The sequence below is a fragment of the Phyllosticta citriasiana genome (assembly GCF_038021145.1).
Source record: "Phyllosticta citriasiana strain CBS 120426 chromosome Unknown IWZ02scaffold_5, whole genome shotgun sequence".
Taxonomy (NCBI): Eukaryota; Fungi; Ascomycota; class Dothideomycetes; order Botryosphaeriales; family Phyllostictaceae; genus Phyllosticta; species Phyllosticta citriasiana.
Genome location: NW_027117282.1, coordinates 582,552 through 599,489, shown reverse-complemented (window position 1 = coordinate 599,489; position 16,938 = coordinate 582,552). Strand labels below are relative to the sequence as shown.

At 48.4% G+C, this 16,938-nt stretch overlaps 2 protein-coding genes across 2 annotated transcripts; one reads left to right on the top strand and one right to left on the bottom strand.

Moving 5' to 3' along the window:
• Positions 1 to 118: 118 nt before the first annotated feature.
• On the bottom strand, positions 119 to 1,760 carry IWZ02DRAFT_468883 (metallopeptidase family M24; the record flags this gene model as incomplete). Its single annotated transcript, XM_066768665.1, has 3 exons — positions 119 to 638; positions 708 to 1,600; positions 1,695 to 1,760. 3 exons carry the CDS (start codon positions 1,758 to 1,760, stop codon positions 119 to 121), a joined length of 1,479 nt encoding a protein of 492 aa, XP_066623652.1.
• A 7,150-nt stretch (positions 1,761 to 8,910) lies between these two features.
• Positions 8,911 to 11,185, top strand: IWZ02DRAFT_225162 (metabolite transport protein). Its single transcript, XM_066762872.1, has 3 exons — positions 8,911 to 9,350; positions 9,530 to 10,504; positions 10,620 to 11,185. The coding sequence occupies exons 1-3, from the start codon at positions 9,118 to 9,120 to the stop codon at positions 10,975 to 10,977; spliced, it is 1,566 nt and encodes a 521-aa protein (XP_066623651.1). The 5' UTR covers positions 8,911 to 9,117; the 3' UTR covers positions 10,978 to 11,185.
• Positions 11,186 to 16,938: the final 5,753 nt, after the last annotated feature.

The window sequence follows — 16,938 nt, the reverse complement described above, 5'->3', positions numbered from 1 at the left end:
GTGCCTTTGGTCTTCATCATCCTGACTCTCGGTTGGAAAGGTCCACACTTCCTGGTTTTGCTCCTTTGGTCGCACGTAAATTACGCGGTAAATCCAACCGGACGCCTGGCCCAGAATTTCACGGCTCCCAAGGACTCCGCGCCCGCTGGCCCGTCAACAGCTCTGCCTCACCATCTTCCCGAACGAAGTAAATGTCCTCGTGCCGCACTCCAAACTTGTTAAGTATGTAAATGCCCGGCTCCGAGGTGAACGTCATGCCGGGCTTAAGCAACGTCGCGTGGTTGCCCTTGTTCAAGTACGGCGATTCGTGGGCCTTGATGCCGATTCCATGGCCGACGCGGTGCGTAAACATGTCGCCATAGCCAGCATCGGTGATGACCTTTCGCGCGGCAATGTCGACGCTGGCGGCTGAGTTGTTGGGCTTGAACATCTTGGCCGACTCGGTTTGCGCCTCGAGCACAATGTCCCACACCTTGAGCTTCTCGGCGTAGAGATCTGGGTCGGAGACGGGCTGAGAGGCCCAGCGGCCCGAAGAGAAGGTTGCCAGCGAGACTAAGCGCGTCCAGAGGGAGAGCTCATGCCAGGTAGGGATGAAGAAGCTGCGGCAAATGTCGGAGGAGTAGCCAAGATAGTGTGCGCTGTGTTTTCGTCAGTCAAACACCTTGGTGGAGTTTCAGGGACGGAAAGAGATGGCAATGGGTACTGACCCCACGTCAATCAAGACGACGCTCTCCTCCCTAAGCACCTTGCCGCCCGTCACGAAGCCTCCATGCGGCAAAGCGCCATTCTCCTCAAACAGCACAATATCGAAAAAACTCTCAAGCCCAATCGATTCAAGCGCAGCATCCAGCACGCCCATGACCTCATCCTCAATCAACCCCGGCACCAAGCACGGCCGCATAGCGCGCACCGCCTCGACCGTCCCCGTGTTCACCGCTCGCAGCGCCTCGACTTCTGCTGCGCTCTTGGTCTGCCGCACGGCCTCGACCTCGCGGCTCAAGCCCACCGTCTCGAACCCGTTGGCGTCGAGCCCGCGTACGATGAAATCACGTATCTCGTCGTCGGCCATGAGCTTAACGTCGCCGGCCGGCGTGCGCGGCGCAGACGCAAACACGCCGCTCGCCAGCAGCGTTGCGTACGGGTCCCAATGCTCCTCCCACCCGACGACCTCGAGCTCGTCTTCGGCCGCCGGGATACCCAGCATGCGCACGCGGCCGACCTCGAAGCTCGGCGCGAGAAACACGGTGCGCGCTTTGACTTGATGCTCTCTGACGGTGGTGGTGGTGGTGGTGGTGGTGGTGGTGTTGGCGTTAGTGGACGGCAGCACAACCATTAGCATGGGCCGCTCTTCGGGCTCCCACGGCTCCCAGTCGCGCTGTGAGATGTTGCCGTAGTACTGGAACGCGTAGCCCGGCTCCAGCACGTACGCGGCGACGTCGGGATGGTGTGCGACCAGCGCAGCGGCGAGGCGGTCCCGCCGCTCGATGAACTCGCCTGCCGCGATGGGCGAGGCGGCGTCCAGGAATGATAGGTTGCCGTGCAGGTTGCGGTTCGTGCATTGTGAGACGCGCGAGACGGTGTGCGAGTGCGAGTGGTGCGTCTGCGTTGAGAAAGTCAGCTTCTGGGTCGCGGGATCAAGGGGGTGGTGCGTTGGGACTGGAGCATTCGAGGGTGTTCCCAGGGGGCCAACTGACGTAGACGAGGCGCGCGTACAGCGCTGCGAGCAGGACGGCGACGACGACTTTGACGCGGGACCACATGCAGTCTTGCCCCTTTCTCCCGCTCTGCTCTCCGGTTCTCCATTGACCGCTTACGCCGCTTGTTTCGCCCAGCAGCAGCGCCGTCTTCTCCCTTGCCGCGGTCCTCATCATCGTGTCTTGCATGTGGGCAAGCGTATGTCTTGTTTTAGCAAGCCTGATCGATCGAGCCACGGGCAAGAGATCTTCTTGTTTTCGAAAAGTCTGCGCCAGCTCCCAGCGAAGATATTTACCGTAAGACGAGTGGAGAGCGCTGTGAGGTATGAAATGTAGGTTGTCGTCCAAGCTAACATTCGCCCCGCTCCGCCCGCTCCCCCCGCGCCCCTCCCTTGTCCCTGTCTGTGCCTCTTCCCTGTTCCCCGGTCATCGTCTTTCTTGTCACTCCCTTGCGTCAGACCAAATCCATTTTGGATTCATCTGCAATGAAAAAATAGTTGCGTTGCATTCACATCACTACATATGCATTATCGCCGCATTTAGTTTTGGAAACGCTTCCTAACCCGCAGCTCAGGACATCAGAGCCTCCTCATTGCCAATCCTCTTGGCTCAACGGAAACCTAAATACCTACCACCCACCACCACCGACCTTAAAAATCTCGAAACAACCGCTAAAATCACTCCTACACGCTAGAATATACATTCTTCTTACTAGTTTATCCTATAGTACCACGCGTTATATACATATAGGGTAATAGTAATAGTTACTCTAAGGCCGCTAAAGGTTCTAAAACCTATAGTTAGTAAGATAGCTATAACTAGATATAAGTAATGTTTAATCTTAGAACTAGAAGCTACTACTATCCTATAGTTCCTCTCTTTAATGAACCCTACTAAGTATTACGTTTATAAACTTAAGCTATTTCTTACTAATATTATTAGCTACTTTAAGGAAGAGTCTAATACCCTAACATACTAGTAGCTCCTCTCTATACTATATAAGTAGTCTATATAGCTCTAGAAGTAAAGGAAGGAGATTATTAACATTAAATTAACTATTAAAATTATCGCTTACTATACCCCTCTACTATCTACACTATATATACTACTATCTACCTATTCTACTATAGCCTACTAGGCTTTATGTACTAAACAGGCCGGATTAACTAGCTCCGTATTAATGATACTTACTACTCCTATTACTACTCCTACTATATATAAAGTAATAATTAAGATAGAATCCCCTAGCTAGTATAAGAGGTATAAGAACTTTAATAGTAAAAACCTTACTACTATAGTTAATAACTTCCTTTCTAGTAGTAAGAACCCTATAGTCTCTACTATCTATATTAAGGCTACTATATATCTCCCTAGTAGTAATATTTAAGTATAGATAGCTACCCTAGTAGAAGCTAAAAAGATTAGGTATAATAGAGATAATTAGTACCTCTACTTTAGTAAGGGAGCCTATATAGTCTAATATACATTTAGTATTAAGGTTAACTCCGTTCCTATAGCTTCTCTAAAGCTTAACTCCCCCTCTAACTACTAAGACACTATTAAGGCGTTCTCTATAGTTAACTTATACGTCCTTACTAAGGGCAAAATCCGCTATATTTACTAGCTTATATATAAGGGCCCTAAGAAGCACTATACCTCTATTATTATAGAATTTACTAAGGTACTTAATACCTTCATAGCTACGTAGTAGGGCCTATACTAGAACTACTACATCCTTAAATATAAGCGGTATAAGGTAGGCTATAGGGTTAAGTAATACTTTAACTACTAGAAATATAGCTATACCTAATACTAATATAGGGCTAAGAACCCTATCTATACTTACTATAGTAAGAAGAACTACCTCTACCCTAACTACCCTAATAAATATAATAATAAATAATAGAAATATGCTAACTACGGTAGGAACTATAAGGTAAGCTCTACTACCTATAGTAAATATAGAAAGTAGAAGGATATTATTACCTCTAAGGATAACTTAGATAATGAGGAATTCTATACTATACTCTATACCCTAATATTATTATAATATGGCCTATTAGAGCCTACTATATTCCCTCTCCCTTACCCCTCTAATAAGACCTTACTCTACCTACCCTATCTAGGATATACCCCTAAGCGGGAGAAGCTAGTCTATAGGACCTCTACCTCCCCCCTTAAGTATAAGGTAGGTAACCTAAACCCTAACCTAGAGGTATCTAATATTAAGGAGGAGGGCTCCACCCTTAGCTCTAAGACTAGCTCCTAAATTAGTAGTAAAGGTAGAACCCTTTAGCCTACCTTTAAAGTACTTAAGGCTAGATATCTATCCTAGTTACCTACTAGGCCTACCTCTCTATCTCTAGATACTAAGGGTAAATACTACCTAGGAACCCTAATAGTAATAAGCCCCCCTACGGATAAATAGATAGATTATAAATACTAAACTATTCCTCTCCCTTATCTAGTATAATGTTAATAAGTCTAGGGACTAGGTAATAGGGAATTTCCTCTACTACCCGGCTATAAACATGTTTAATATTATAGTAATCTAAGAACTATAGTGAAACCCCTTCTATAGAGACTTTATAATATTCTAACTACCTTAAAATACATTTTATTTATTATCCCTAGCTAACCCTAAACTAGGCGTTATTTTCTTTATCTCTAAGCGCGTATAATAGAGGTCCTAGGAATTCTACTAGGCTATAAAAAACTACTATATACTATCCCTTATCCTTCTAGGTAGAGATAGTAAGTAGGTTATAAAATACTATATCTATAATATCTATAACCCTCCGCGCTCTAATAACTCCTTTTAGATTACTAAGCTCTATAACTAGCTCTAATAGGATGGAGAATATGTATTAGTAGGGGACTTTAACCTCTACTATACTCTCTAGACTAGTAATACCTCTATATACTAATCCTCTTATAACCTCCCTTACTTTCTCTCCCTAATCTAGGGAAATAACCTCTAACTTCTTCTCCCCCCTAGTACTATTACCTTTAAGGTGCATAGTGCCCTATATATAATATCTACTCTAGATCTTTCTTTCTACTCCCTAGGCCTATACTAATACCTCCTCTACTATAAAGTAATAGGGGAGCTAGATGTAGGCTTAGACTACTTCCTAATTACTATATAGTTTAACCTTACCCTCTCCCCTATAGAGAGTAAGATGAAATACTAGTAGATATATACTAACATCTCTACCCTCCTTAATACCTTTACTTAGGTAGCCCTAGTACTACCTAGCTCCCTACCTAATATAAAGAGTATTACCTAGTTTACTATCTAGATCTATAACATAGTTAAGACTACTATCTAGGTATTAATACTACTTATAAAGGTCTCTCTATAGTCTAGAGCAGGCTTTAATATAGAATATAAAGAACTCTACTAGGCTACTAGCTACCTACACTAAAAAGCTAGATAGACCGGGAGAGATAATAACTAGGCTATATACTAGGAAGCCTATAATACCTCTAGCTATAAGATAAAGAAGAAACTTCATTAAGGCTTCTATACCTAGGTTAAAGAGGCTACTAACAGCAACCTCTCCTCCCTATAGAAAGTCTCTAAATAGGTAAAGATAAGGAAATAGCTAAGATACTTATTCATACTAGATATTATTAATAAAGAAGGGACCTACTAAAATATACTAGAAGGTAAGGTAGTAGCCCTCTATTATATATACTACCCTATACCCTTAGAGCTAGACCTAACGGATATTAAAGGTATAGTATACCTAACTCCCCTTAAGGAGCTAGATATTACGCCTAATAAAGTCCTCTAGGCTATTAATAGTACGGTAGTAAAGAAAGTACCTAGTCTAGATAAGATCCCTAACCTTATCCTTAAATAGCTATAACCTATTATTACCCCCCTTTTAGTCCCTCTTTTTAACATAAGCCTATAACATAGATACTACCCTAATATATTTAAGGAGGCGCTAACTATTATCCTATATAAGCTAGGAAAGTCTAATTATAACTACCCTAAATTATACCGCCCTATTACTCTACTTAATACTATAGGTAAAGTAATAGAAGTAGTAATTACTACCTACCTAAGCTATACTATAGAGACCTTCTTACTACTACTACTATCCTATATAGGCGGCTAGAGATACCTCTCTCTAGAATATACCCTCTACCTTCTCCTTAAATAGCTATATACTACTATTACCTCCCCCTCCTACCCTATTATATCCCTACTTCTACTTAATATATTAGGAGTATTTAATAATATCTCCTATACGCGTCTACTCTATAACCTCTAGAAAAGAAGAGTATCTATAACTATAGTAAACTAGATAGCTAGTTTCCTTAAAGATAGGACTATAAAGATAAAACTCTCTAAGTATATATCTAACTAGCTATTAGTAAATACCGGTATCCCCTAAGGCTCCCCCCTCTCCTCTATCCTCTACCTATTCTATAACTCGGACCTAGTTAAGAGCTATAAGAGAGTAGACCTTAGCACCTTAACTATAGGCTTTATTAATAACGTAGCTATTATGGCTAGTAGCCCTACTATAGCTATAAACTATGCTACGTTATGAATAGTCTACTAAGAGAATACTCTCCTATAGGCTAAGTAACACGCCTCTATATTCATGCTAGCTAAATTTAAACTTATTTATTTTACTAAAAGATAAAACCCTAACCTTACTACACCCCTAGTCTTAGATAACTAAACTATCTAGCCTTCCTAGTCCGCCTACTACCTTAGGGTCATCCTTAATAATAGGCTTATATAGGAACTATACCTATAGTACCTTAAAGCTAAGGCTACTAAGACCCTTAGTACTCTATCTACTTTAGTAGGCTCTACCTAGGGATCCTAAGTACTACCCTTATAAGTAGTATATATTAGTACGCTACTACCCCTACTTACCTTCTATAGTTCTATCTAGTACTACCTAAATAGAGGATAGGGGTCTTTAGAGTAGGTAAAGAAAATCATAAGATCCCTTACTAGGATCTAGAAGTAAGCTACTATTACTATATCTAGTACCTTTTACTATACTACATCCTTAGCCCTTAATATTAAGCTAAACCTTATACTAATCTACCTTATCCTTAACTATACTAATAGATAGGCCCTTTAGAGGCTAACCTAGAGCTATATCTATAGTGAAATCCTTTAGATTTACTAGTTAGTACGCGCTAAGGTTACCTTTAATAAGGATACCTACATCTCCCTACTATACTACCTAGAAGAGCGCTAGTACTAACGCCTCCTAGAGGATGTTAAGCCTAAAAATGTTAAGGGCTACTATCCCTTCTACTACCTACCCTAGTAGTAACTACTAATAATAATGATACTATAAGACTATAAAGAGGCTATAGAGGATTATACCTCCCTATATACTTAAATAGGATTACACATCTATACTAATAGTAGTACTAAAAGGAACTAGGTAGAAGTAGTAGTAGTTACCCCTAATATTAACTATACTATATTAGTATTTATAGGACTAACGCCGCTAGCCTCTATTTTTATAGGAGAACTATATACTATCTACTTAGGACTATAACTTACTAACTAATTTATATAGCTATACTACCGTAGATAAATTTATATATATACTAATAACTAAGGAGCTATCTAGATAGCCTAGTATCCCTAGACCTAAACCGGCTAATAGATCCTTAAAAACCTTATCCCGCTAATCATTTCCCTTTATACTAAGGGGTACTAAATCTACCTCTACTAGATCCTAGTATACTAAGGCATCTAGGGAAATAAACTAGTAGACTTAGCGGTAAAGCAGTCTATACTACCCTAATATATAGGTAATAGCCTACCTAATATATTTTAAATGGTAATATCTACCCTCTAAAGGGAGGCTAGATACTATATCTAGATATAATAGGAAGCTAAATAGAGTATAGATATAATAGGATACTAGGTATAGAGATATACTTCTACCCCTAGCCCTAGCCTACTCTAATTATACTTATCTCTCCCTAAGCCTATTAGCTCCCTTATTACCTAGATAAGGATAGGTAATATTAGCTTACTATAACCCCTTATAAGAATAGGAGTAGTATAGGATAAGGAGTACCCCTATAGCCTAGGCTATTAGGACCTTAAACATATACTATATAGTTACCCCCTTACTCTCTAAGTATAATAGGCTAAAAAGATCCTCTAGGACCTATAAAACCTACTTACCTATAAGTAGCATGCTATATAAGCTATAGAAATCCTTCTTAAAGCTAGGATCCTACTATAATTCTACTTTATTAACCTTAACACCCCTCCCCCCCCTAGTTCTCCTAACCCTATAGTAGCGGCCTAGTAAAAGGTATTACTAATATTTATATAAGCCCTAATATACTAGGCTATACCTAATACTATATCCTCTCCTATATTATCTAGATATAATTTCCTTAAAAGCTAGGACCTAGTAGCCCCCCCCTTTATAGTAAGGAGCCCTAACTAAAAAAAAAAAAAAAATGAGGGGCCCCCTAGATCAGGAACCACCTAATGAGTTACTATTTTTGGATAAAGGGCAGATTATGTGGCACGGGTTTCGGCGGCATATAGATCCGGTTCATAGCAGGCGTTATCGCAAGCTGAGATAACCAATGAAAATCATCATCATCATCATCATCTTGGCTCAACGCCGACTCAATCCACCCCTTCTTTCTACGCCATCCGCTCGATCTGTGTTTTCAAGACCCATTTTGTCATGTGTTTTCCTGTCCCGGCCAAACGACGCCCCTTCCGATCTGTCTGCACACGGCGCCCTTCGTGGGCGGGCGTTGAAGATGGCAGCCAACCAGCCAGCCAGCCAGCACCGCTCGGCTCGCCATGCCGCAAGCCGGCGCCGCACGCAGACAGATCTCAGCTTCGCGCGTCGTCGGCCCTCTGCGGCTCTCGGTTGGCCGACGCGACTTCTCTCTTATCTCGTCCGTCGGGGAATCTATGTATCTCGCTGTCCCGAGCTGCCAGTCTGCCTGCCTGTCGCTCTACCCCATCCCGCTCTTTGAGGTAGTCCCCCGGATTGGCTCCCAGTCGACCGCTCTATCGGCCTGCTGCGTTGTTGGTGCGGTGGTGCTCCTGCTAGACAAATTGGATTGCGGCAACGTCTGAGCTGGGTGGCGGCACTTGCCACTGATGGATCAGCGGATAGATGGACGGGTGGATTGATTGATTGATGGAAGTATCGTACGCGCCTCTCCTACTCCTGCGATACCGTGGATCAATCATTGGTCGTCGGCGACACTGCCCTTCTCGGGCGAGCAAGTGCGGGTCCTGCTGTTTAAAAGTTTTGGACGCGAAGGGAAGTGAGATGCGCGACCTTGTTTTCGCGCTGTGCGTATTGCTGCTGCTGCTGCTGCTGCTGCTGCTGCTTGGTTTCAGCCCTCGTCAGCTATTCACGTCCTCTGGCACCTCGAGTTGGACATGGCTGTGAATACAGATCTTGGTGAAAATGAGATCGGCCGCACGATGAGCGTGGAGGAAAAGGAAGGGGGCCGGAGAGCAGAAAAGAGCGGAGGGGAGGTTGTTGTCGGAGAAGTCGAGGCGCAGACGGTGACGACGCGCGAAGAGGAGGCTGAGAAGGGAGGGCTGTATAGCCGCTTGTCAGTTTGGCTCATGGTATTGTATTCGGCATTGGCGATTGGGAGTGATGGATAGTGAGTGTGCCGCTCTTTTCTTTCTCAGCTGTTTCTTGCTTTTCTCTATATTTGATCTTGAGCCGGGAGAAGCTTCAGCTTTCCATCCTTCCACTGCAATTATTGGTCACTTTCCAAGAACTTGAAGTTCATCTTTCCACATTTTCCAATCAACAAGTCCTCGTTCTCACCATTATCAGCAATGCCGCCGTCATTGGCAACGTCGAACTCTTACTCGCCGTTCTCTATCCCGACACGCTCACCAACTACATCTACACGCGCCTGAGCAACGCTTTCTTGATCGGCATGATCATAGGCATGCTCCTCTTCGGCGGCATCGTCGACCATTTTGGCCGCAAAACAGGTGCAATCGCCACGACGATGCTCCTGGTCCTGGGAATCGCCCTGTCCGCCGGCGCAAGCGGACACTCCGACTCGCGCCTCTTCTGGATGCTCATCGTCGCGCGAGGCATCGCAGGCGTAGGCGCCGGAGGCGAGTACCCCGTCTCAGGGGCCGGCGCGACGGAAGCCAGCGACGAGAGCGGCGCTTACCGCAAGCACCGAGGCTTCATGTTTGCCATCATCGCTGACCTGTCTGCTTCGCTCGGCTACGTCTGCGGTGGACTGGTCCCTCTCCTGCTCCTCCTCTGCACGGAGCAAAAGGTGGAAAATTACCCCATCGTGTGGCGGGCGTCGTTTGCGCTGGGCCTGGTGCCGCCGCTGTCCATCTTCTGGTTCCGGGTGCGCATGGCCGTGTCGACGGCGTACCGCACTTTTTCGATGCGGCGGCAGCGTGTGCCGTACGTGCTGGCCGTCAAGCGCTACTGGCGCGCGCTGCTCGGCTGCTCGGCGACGTGGTTCATGTACAACTTCGTCAGCGTGCCGTTTGGCATCTTCTCGTCGACCATCACGTCGCGCGTCAACGCGAGCGACAGCCTCATCAAGAACCTCGGCTGGGGCGTCGTCATCAACTGCTTCTACATCCCCGGCCCCTTTCTTGGAGGGTACCTGTCTGACCGCATCGGCCGCCGGCAGACCATGTGTTTGGGCTTTGCCTCCCAGGCTTGCTTTGGCTTCGTTCTGGGCGGTGCCAGTAAGCCTATCCAGACTGTCTTCCCGCTGTTCGTCGTCATGTACGGCCTCTTTCTGACGTTGGGTGAAGTCGGTCCCGGTAGGTACGTACAACACCAAAAAGCCATCACTGCATACATACCTCTTCTTGAACTCCAATATCCTCCTCTCCTTAACCTATCACCTACCCGCTACCACTAACGCCACCACCACCACCAGCACCGTCCTCCTCACAGCCTCCGAATGCTTCCCAACCTCAATCCGCGGCCAAATGATGGGCTTCGTCGCAGCATGGTCCAAAGTCGGCGCAACACTGGGGACGCAAGCCTTCACGGCGATCCAGTCGTCGTGGAGCAGCGGGCAAAAGAGTGACCAGGCGACGTTCCTGATTGGGTCCAGCTTCGCGCTGCTCGGCGCCCTGATTGCCTGGTTCGTCATTCCCGACGTCAGTGCGCGGTTGGAGGACGAGGATGCGGCTTGGACGCTGTATTTGGAGGAGAATGGGTGGGTTGCTGAGTGGGGTGATAGGGAGACGAGGGATCCGAAGCGTGTTGTCGTGGATAGGGCTGCGTCGTAGCTGGGAGTTTTGTAATTTAGAGGCTTGCGCGCTTGTTGATTATGGATGTCGTGCTCAACGTTTTTCTTAGTATATCTCAAGAATGATGGCACTCCAGGGATCAAATGAAATGATGGGCATCTGGGTGCCCAGACCGCACTCGCGAACCTGAATCCACGTCGTTGACTGACGCCTTTGCGTACTTCAGTGATTTGATACAACTTCACTCGGATTCCTTCCTTGTCTTCGACTCTTTCTCATTTGAGACGGTCAACCTAAATAAGTCGCTGCATTCCTTCTCTGCGCTAAAAACTTGGAAGCCTCTCCTCGTGCGACGTCACAGTACCCTGTCGGTTTTGAGCATAGCGTTCAAACTATCGTCTGCATTTCTAACCCGTCTTTCCCCGGTGTCACTGCATTTGCTGTCGCAATATGCAAACCCAGTTTCTCCGGACCAGCTTAAGGCAGACTTAACAAAAGGTTGACCAAAAACCCTCGACCATGGACACTTCTTCTTTTGACCCCTCAAAATCTCGGAAGAGCCCTCTGAGACTGTTTGCAGACACGGTGCAAGCATTTGACCTCTGCTGGAACACGAAACACAACTTGCCGTCTGCAAACACCCACCCACGTCTCCTGTGTAAGCTATCCTTTCAGGGTCACTGATCCATTCGAGGCTTTGGAGATCTGGAGCAGTATTCGTGACGTACGCGTGAACTGTACTGTGCTGTGCTACATACATGTCGTTGGATGAGAGGTAGTAGGTCTCACCCTAATCATGGTGTCCGCACGCGATGGAGAGAGGCATGCGCATCTAGAAACGCTACGAATGGCGAAATGCACGCGGTCTGGAGCGCTTGTTCCGGATCGAGGTTGGGTTCAGAAGGAGAGAGAGAGCGTTGTGTCGCAAGCACCTTTGCGCAATGATCTAGTACCATTGAAGATTGGATTACGTTGCACCTCTGTGATTTCGCACACGCGTTGGAGCGTTGCAATGACAAAATGCAGTGATTATCTCCTGGTAACCACCACAAACCACACTCCATCGCCTCCCAGCCAGTATACAAACAAGACCACGCACAGACCCAGAACGTCAGTCAGCCTCCCGAACTCCCTCCCATCGACGGACGCGCCGAAACAAACTCCGCACCATGCGTTTTCCGGCCGCCCGCGCAACTTCATTCTTCTCTCGAGCGCCACTGCGCGAGGGCGCGCTGCAACAGCCGCGCTAGCTGTCGCGACTAACGCCCGTTGTGGCGCCGCCATGGCCGCAATGGGGGAAAGCGCATGATGGTTTCGCTTGGGCTGTTGTGATGGGGGGTTGGTGCTGTGGCTAACGAATGTAGCGCGGCTTTGATCCCCCCGCGTCAAAGGTGCGGGGTACTAGATTGGTTTAGCGGAGGGCGATTAGGTAGGTTGCGCGTTGGCGCGGATGATGTAGTGGTCGTTTTGCTTGGTTTTGTGGAGTGGAAGTGTTGGCTGGCTGGATTTGGTTGCTTGATATTCTATGGTACGATCTAGTCCCTCACAAGGTCTGCCCGCTCATTCTTCAGTGTGGACAAAAGTCCTTTCCTTATCTTGCTTTCTATAGATCAATTCAGCTACCAAATTGATTCAACTCAAAGCGATGACATCTTTCAAAGTCAAGCTGTGGTGCGTTGTCAGTGTTGTGAAAATTTTCCATTCCTGAGTACAAACCGGCCCAGATGACATGTCAGTTGATTTGTTGAAGGTCTGGCACCGGTGAGCAGGGCCAACGAGGGATCGTCTTCCATGGCCTCATGTGTGTCGGTTTCACCACACAAATGCGGAGTGCTCCCGTTTTTTTGGCGGCGAAGCTTATCGCTCCTCCTGTTTCAACGGCGGCGCTAACCCAACCAGGCAGTTGTCTGTATAAGCGACCGCACTGGGAAGAGTAGTGAACCCGTTCTGAAGGATCACCGGTCTGGACTTACGACTGATGTTGTTTGCAAGTCCCAACCCGCTCAATTTCGCACAGGAAGAGCCCCCATGAACTGTCTATCACACCACCACTCGCATCTTCTGGCGGAGCAATGCCTGAAGAAGCACGCTGGCATGGGGGGGCTCCGACAGCACGTCCAACTATGCCTTCGTCCCCATTGATACGACCACTGCGCCGGCGCCAAAAGGAAGCATTTTGTGACTGCGCACTCCACGCCGCTCAGGTGCGCTGTAACCGATTACCCACCAAACGCTCACCCTTGCCAAGTGTCAGCAGATAGTTGTCTTCCCAACCAACAACGCACGCTGCCCCTACCGCCCTCCCCAGGCGCCATCGGCATCCCTCCCGCGTGCCTGCGACACGTCGACCCGTGACGGTGGAAGTACCCGCATCCGCTTCCGAGGAGCGAGCTGGCATTCGTCCAAAAAGTCCCAGCAGCATGCATGCATGCCACGGGCTGTTGGAAAAAGAAAAAAAGGTCTGCCCGCCCTTTCGGGCCTAGCTAGCCCGCTCCATAAGTTACCGCTGTGGAAAGCGCGCGCTGCAAAATGGGTGTGGCGCGTGGCCGGACAGGTCTTCCTGGTGAATGGTCGGCGGATCCGCTGCTGAGGCAGCCTGCGGCGAGAGCGATGTTCCTGGTTGGCGTAGTCAGGAGAACCTTGGAGTCGGGCCGCTGGCTCACACGTGAAAGGGGCTCGTTATGGAAGTTGTGAGGACTCATCTGGGGAAGATATTCGACAGAGCCGCAATCAAAAACGGGGCCTCGAAGCTGGAAGCGAGGATTGATCCTCAAATAGGTGAGCTGTCGCTTGAAAGAGCTTCTGTTGGTGATCTCTTTCCAGAGTCAAGCCAACTTCCGCGCCGAGTTCGTTGCTCTGGTACTGAGCATCTCAGATTGTATCTCGCTTGCATACCAAAGACGCTTCCTCGCGCCAAAGGAGGCAATCATCGCCCCGAAATCGTGCTACTTCTACAGCGACGTCTATCCGAATGCTTTCTTTAGCAAACGCATGGTGATTGTCCGGAGCACACGCCCAAACCGCATCGACATCGTCGAACCACTGCATCATCATGGACTATTCTCGTCGTCGGATCTGCTATAAACAGGTACAGGCGCGGTGTTGCTGACTCGAACAAACGCCACGCGTCTGCAGGACAGCACCCGTCATCTGGGAGCTTTGGCATCCGAACGTGGAAATTTTTGGACAAGGACGTCCTTGGCAGAGGGACGGAGCGGAGAACAAAGAGAAAAAGCTCAGCAAGGTGCCTTGCAGAATGGTTCCTTCATCTCCTTGCAAGGCTCGCGGGAGGGCGTGGGAGGCCCTGTCTCGCGACCACGCGCTCGGCGGCGACAGGGCAGGGAGCTTGAAGGCACGGAACAGCAAGGGCACAGGCCGGTCTGCCACGGCCACCGCTTGCAGTTGCATCCAATGAAGAACTCGTGCGAAGCGGGCGACTGGAGACGAGCAAAAATTTCTTTCGTCTTCGCTTCTCATCGGACTTGGTGCATTGCGCCTGGAGTTACCAAGCCCATCCTTGAAAGCCGAGCATAACTGGGTTGCCTGCAAACGATGGGTGACGCGAATTCTTGTGTCGCAGACGGATGTGTTCTCGCAGAATCATCACGACTCGTCCAGTTCTCGTCCTCAAGGATCAGAAGGGTCTCGCCCGTGGGGCAAGTGGAGGGGCATGCAGGTTTTGGACAGTCTTCCAACAACAGTCGTTTCAGCACTTGGGGTTTGCCTGCCACATCAAGATTGCTCTCGAATTTTTCGGCTGTCTTCTTCCTCGTGGTTCCGTTGGTCGCCCCCTTCGCTGGTCGCCAGATATCCACATGGATTGGACTAGAACCGTTGTGAAGGTCGATGCTGGACCGCTAGCCTTTTCTTCCAGGTGTTCGGTCGCCTTACTTGCATAAGAGAGCCGATGGATTTTGCGCAACTGGTAACGTCGTCTTGGCCACGGTGGAGTTGCAGGACGCGAGGAAATGCTGGGAGTTGGGGCTCGCTTGTGAGTTTTGTTTTCCATATTGATGGTACACTGACGAAAGGCGCGTTCGAACGAATCAGCAACAAACCCCATTCTTTGCCTCGATTGCTATTCGGCCTGTTCACAAGACACCGCCTTTCTTGTACAGTCGCCACTGTATCTGAACCAAGCAGTCACCGTGCGGTGACCTCTGTTGCTGTGTCAAGACGCGGGAGTGCTCCGCAACACCAAATTGCGGATTTCTGCAATGGTGACAGCGACTGCAGTTGTAGGAAATGAGCTGAGGGGTCGAGGTCCACCGATCATCGTCCTTAAGACTTGGAGGCTCCCACGGTCCACTTAGTTGCTGAGCTGATGCTCACAAGACCGCAAAGCGCACCGTGTTGGCCGCTAGTCTTCGCAATCCAATCGCCTACTCGCGTCCCGTCCCTGATCAGCCCCGTGCATGGCAATCCTTGGCTTCAGCGAGCCACATGGAGTATGCCAAGAGAAACAACGACCTCTCAGGCCTGGTGTTGGGAAGTTGTGCTGATCAGAGTCCAGCCCAGACCGAGATTCAATATTTATGCACTCTCTCCTGTCTCGACGTGGTCCAGAAGGCTGGATTGCGAAAGCACTCACCTTCTGACGCCTCGGGCCAGCAGATGCGCATCACACGCGAGAGGTCGTCTTGAGCGCGGATGGGAAGGGTTTCGTGAAGTGTTGGAAGTAGAGTCCAGCGTGCTGAAGACCATGAGGGAATTCCACGTACCTTACCGAATGAAAAAGGTGTTCGGATGCAGGTTTTTTCGTATCTCCAATTACGTATCGTGGTCCCCCACAGAAAGAGTCTGGTGCAATCTGGACTGCGGGGCTTCTGAGCAGAGCCATCAAAGACATCAGAGTGACTCTATTGTCTAGAAGCGAGACAAGACAGATTCAGGGAGGCAACGGCGCCGAGACGCATGTGTTGACTCTCCAGACCACATGCTTGGATATAGGGATGTCTCGAGATGATTCTGCGGTTTCCGTTTCGATGCTTTGAGGTTTCGAGCAGAGTTTTGTCCAAGTTGACGCGACCAGGATTCCAGAACTGTGTTTACAGATTGAGCGATTTCCAAGCGCCAGAAACCACGCATTCGGAAAGTTGGTGCCGTGTTGAAGACAAATCCGAACATGCGAATCAGTCTATATCAACCGCCTACTATGGCTATCCTGGTCTCTCGAGGTCAATCACAACGCTCTGAGCTCCCAACTTCCCGAAATGCCGTTCTTAGGCTGCGGAGCGAGGCACTGCATCGGAAGAGGGGATGGCTGTGAATCGTTTGCGCGCGCGGCCAGAGACCAAGCAAAGACGATGACAGCGGCCGTATGACCATAGGCGTTCAGGACAGGACGTGGAGGTGAAAAGGAGAGTCGGCCAATTGTCGTTAGGCGAAGGCAGACCCGGCTCGCCTGTTGAAGGATCGGCATTCCGTAGCTCGTGGCCACCCAGCCACCGAAAGTGCCTCGAGGTCAGGCTCGTGTGTCTTTTGGACTATGCTTTCGTCCAAGTTTTTCCCGTAGTGACGAGGTCTACTGCAAGGGGATGCGGGCTGCATCCCGTCGTTCTGCAGGCAATGACGCCGAGGGATTCGAGTGAAGCCGCTCATGCATTCCAAACAACCGATATGGAAGCAAGCTGACGTCGTCAGAGTGCTTTAGTTAGGAGGTCAACACAGTAGTCGCACGGTAGCAGATCGGTTGACAGATCCTGGATAGGAGGAGAAGGGTGTGCACCGAGCGCACAGAAATAGACTTGCCCACGAGCCGAATCGCTTACGCTTATCCGAGCAATCTCCAAGTTCATGCATCAGGTCAACAAAAGGGTTGCTCATTTTTATTTTAATTTTTTCTTTTTTTCGCCCTTGCTTTTGAGTCCAACGTGAAGAGTTGAAGTTCCTGAAGAGCGCGTGGATGAGGGCAAAAGAGATGAGGATTCCTTGCGTTAGCGCGCCTGAGCGCGTGCAGTAGTCATACCCCACGAATCACGCCTTCGGGTCGACGAGTTG

What these genes read in the sequence shown, in the direction of transcription:
- IWZ02DRAFT_225162 (XM_066762872.1), top strand. Translation starts at nt 9,118, where the DNA reads ATGGCTGTGAATACAGATCTTGGTGAAAATGAGATCGGCCGCACGATG. An exon ending in GCGATTGGGAGTGATGGATA is followed by an intron (nt 9,351 to 9,529) that starts GTGAGTGTGCCG and finishes CACCATTATCAG; the next exon opens with CAATGCCGCCGTCATTGGCA. An exon ending in GGTGAAGTCGGTCCCGGTAG is followed by an intron (nt 10,505 to 10,619) that starts GTACGTACAACA and finishes CACCACCACCAG; the next exon opens with CACCGTCCTCCTCACAGCCT.